This window comes from Triticum urartu, chromosome 4A (genome assembly GCF_056163025.1).
Source record: "Triticum urartu cultivar PI428250 chromosome 4A, HENAU_Tu73, whole genome shotgun sequence".
Classification (NCBI taxonomy): domain Eukaryota; kingdom Viridiplantae; phylum Streptophyta; class Magnoliopsida; order Poales; family Poaceae; genus Triticum; species Triticum urartu.
In genome coordinates, this window is record NC_141876.1 from 34,415,884 (window position 1) to 34,418,378 (window position 2,495).

At 43.7% G+C, this 2,495-nt stretch overlaps 1 protein-coding gene across 1 annotated transcript; it reads left to right on the plus strand.

The window, feature by feature from the left end:
* Window positions 1–306: 306 nt before the first annotated feature.
* Window positions 307–990, plus strand: LOC147974623 (uncharacterized). Its single transcript, XM_087520097.1, has one exon. It carries the CDS (start codon window positions 307–309, stop codon window positions 988–990), a length of 684 nt encoding a protein of 227 aa, XP_087376223.1.
* Window positions 991–2,495: the final 1,505 nt, after the last annotated feature.

The window sequence follows — 2,495 nt, forward strand, 5'->3', positions numbered from 1 at the left end:
TCCGCAATTTTATTCTTGGGTGTTTCTCATCTCGATTGCGTTGTCTTGGAAAAAATCCACAATAGGATGACACGGGGAGGCAGCAGTAGCAACGTTCATGAGGGAACCCCTGTTCGTCGTTCCGCACGACAGGCAGGACATTCTCCCGAACCGTACATTCCGCCACCACCTCCACCGCCAAATCCGCCCTCCAGCGAGCAAATTCTGCGTATGTTTGAGGAAAGAAGGAACAATAATCTGATCAAAATATTGAGAAGTGTGCAAGCTATGGTTGGACAAAATGGAAATCATAACGGTCATCACTCAATGCTGTTAGATTTTCAAAGGACCAAGCCACCCAGTTTCAGTCAGATTGTTGACCCATTGGATGCAGACGATTGGTTGTGCACCATTGAGAAAGAGCTTGAGATTGCTCGTACTGAAGAAAATGATAAAGTTCCATTTGCAACTCATTATCTTGAAGGCGCGGCTGCCATATGGTGGGAAAATACAAAAGCCATGTGGCCGGTTGATGAGGAAATCACCTGGGAATGGTTTAAAGACCAGTTCCGAAAATATCATATCCCTGCTGGAGTTATGAAGACCAAGCAACGTGAATTTCTCGCACTCGTCCAAGGGAATCAGTCTGTGGCAGAATATTTGCAAAAATTCAATCATCTGGCTCGTTACTCTCTTTATGACGTGGCCACCGAAGAAAGGAAGATTGACAGATTTCTTGGAGGCTTTAATCCGCAACTCCGGTGTACTCTCAGTATGCTTGATTTCCCAGATTTCCAAACTCTGGTGAACAAGGCTTTCATTGCTGAACGGGAGCACAAGCTTATAGCAGATAATAGGCCTGTTAACAACGACAACAAGAATAAGTTTGAGCCAAAGAAGGATGGGCAACCACGCAAAAGGCTCGTACCTGGCAGCAGACTCAGGTGGAATATAAGCCAAATTGGCAGCAGAATGTTAACAAGACCACCACTCAAGTCAAGAATGTCGTGACCAACCCAACACATGAGGAGCGTCAGCGCAATAATTCTTGCTTCAGTTGTGGGTAGAACGGACATTATGCCAGACAGTGCCCCAAGAACAACAAGATGAATGCCCTAAGTAGGCCACAAGTCAACTTTATGGAGTCATGGCCAACCCAGCAAAACTGCACTAGGCACGTGCATCATATCTCCGCCGATGAAGCCCAAGAGAAGCCAGAAGTCGTCATTGGTATGTTTTCTATTAATGACATACCTGCCATAATTTTATTTGACTCTAGGCTTCTCATTCTTTTATTTCTCGGAGTTTTGCTGCCCAAAACTACTTTCCTTGCACGCTTTTGGGCAAAAATATGCTGGTACAAACCCCGGGATCTATAATCAAGAGCAATCTGGTCTGCCATGATCTGGAAATCAATATCAACGGAGTCTACTTTCCAACCTCTCTGATCATCATAGAGTCTGAAAAGTTGGATATTATATTGGGTATGAATTGGCTGACCAAATATCAAGTTTGCATAAACTACGCAACCCACGAAGTCACTTTGACCAGTCTGAATGGGCAGTCTACCCAATTCTATGCTCGCAAGAATATACCCAAACAAGAATTGGTTTGCACGGCTGTGGCTGAATTGGAATTTATCCCTGTGGTCAGCAAGTACACTGACGTATTTCCAGAAGAACTGCCAGGCATACCACCAGATTGGGAACTGGAGTTTGTGATAGATCTTGTGCTCGGAACTGCACCATTATACAAGAAGTATTATCGGATGCCCTCATTAGAATTAGTGGAGCTAAAGAAACAGCTTGATGAATTGCTCCAAAAAGGTTATATTCGTCCCAGCTCTTCACCATGGGGATCACCTGCTATTTTCGTGGACAAAAAGGATGGTAGTCTCCACATGTGCGTAGATTACAGCCAGCTGAATGAGGTCACCATCAAAAAAAATATCCGCTGCCAAGAATTGATGATCTGTTTGATCAGCTCAGTGGGGCTAAGGTATTCTCTAAAATTGATTTACGGACCAGATATCATCAGCTCAAGATTAAAAAAGGAGGATATCCCTAAGACCGCATTCACTACTCGGTACGGTCTTTACGAATATACCATGATGTTCTTTGGTCTCACCAATGCCCCTGCTTTTTTCATGCATATGATGAACAAAGTATTCATGGACTTCCTCGACAAATTCGTGGTAGTCTTCATCGATGACATCCTCATTTACTCCAAGGGTGAAGAAGAACACAAGGATCACCTCCGAGCAGTGCTGCAACGACTCCGTGACCATAGAGAGGTGATTAGGCGATACTGGAGAGGTGATTCATTCCTCTCGACAAACTGGTAGTGAACCATAGCATTAAAGTCTAGGTAAGCAGGAGGTAATTCAATATGATCATTATGTATGGTTACACCAAGAAAATCAGCTAAGCGGGTTGCATAAATTCCACCGAAGAAATCTCCATTAAATCTATTATGATGTAACCTATGTGCAACAATGGCTCCCAAATTATAAGATT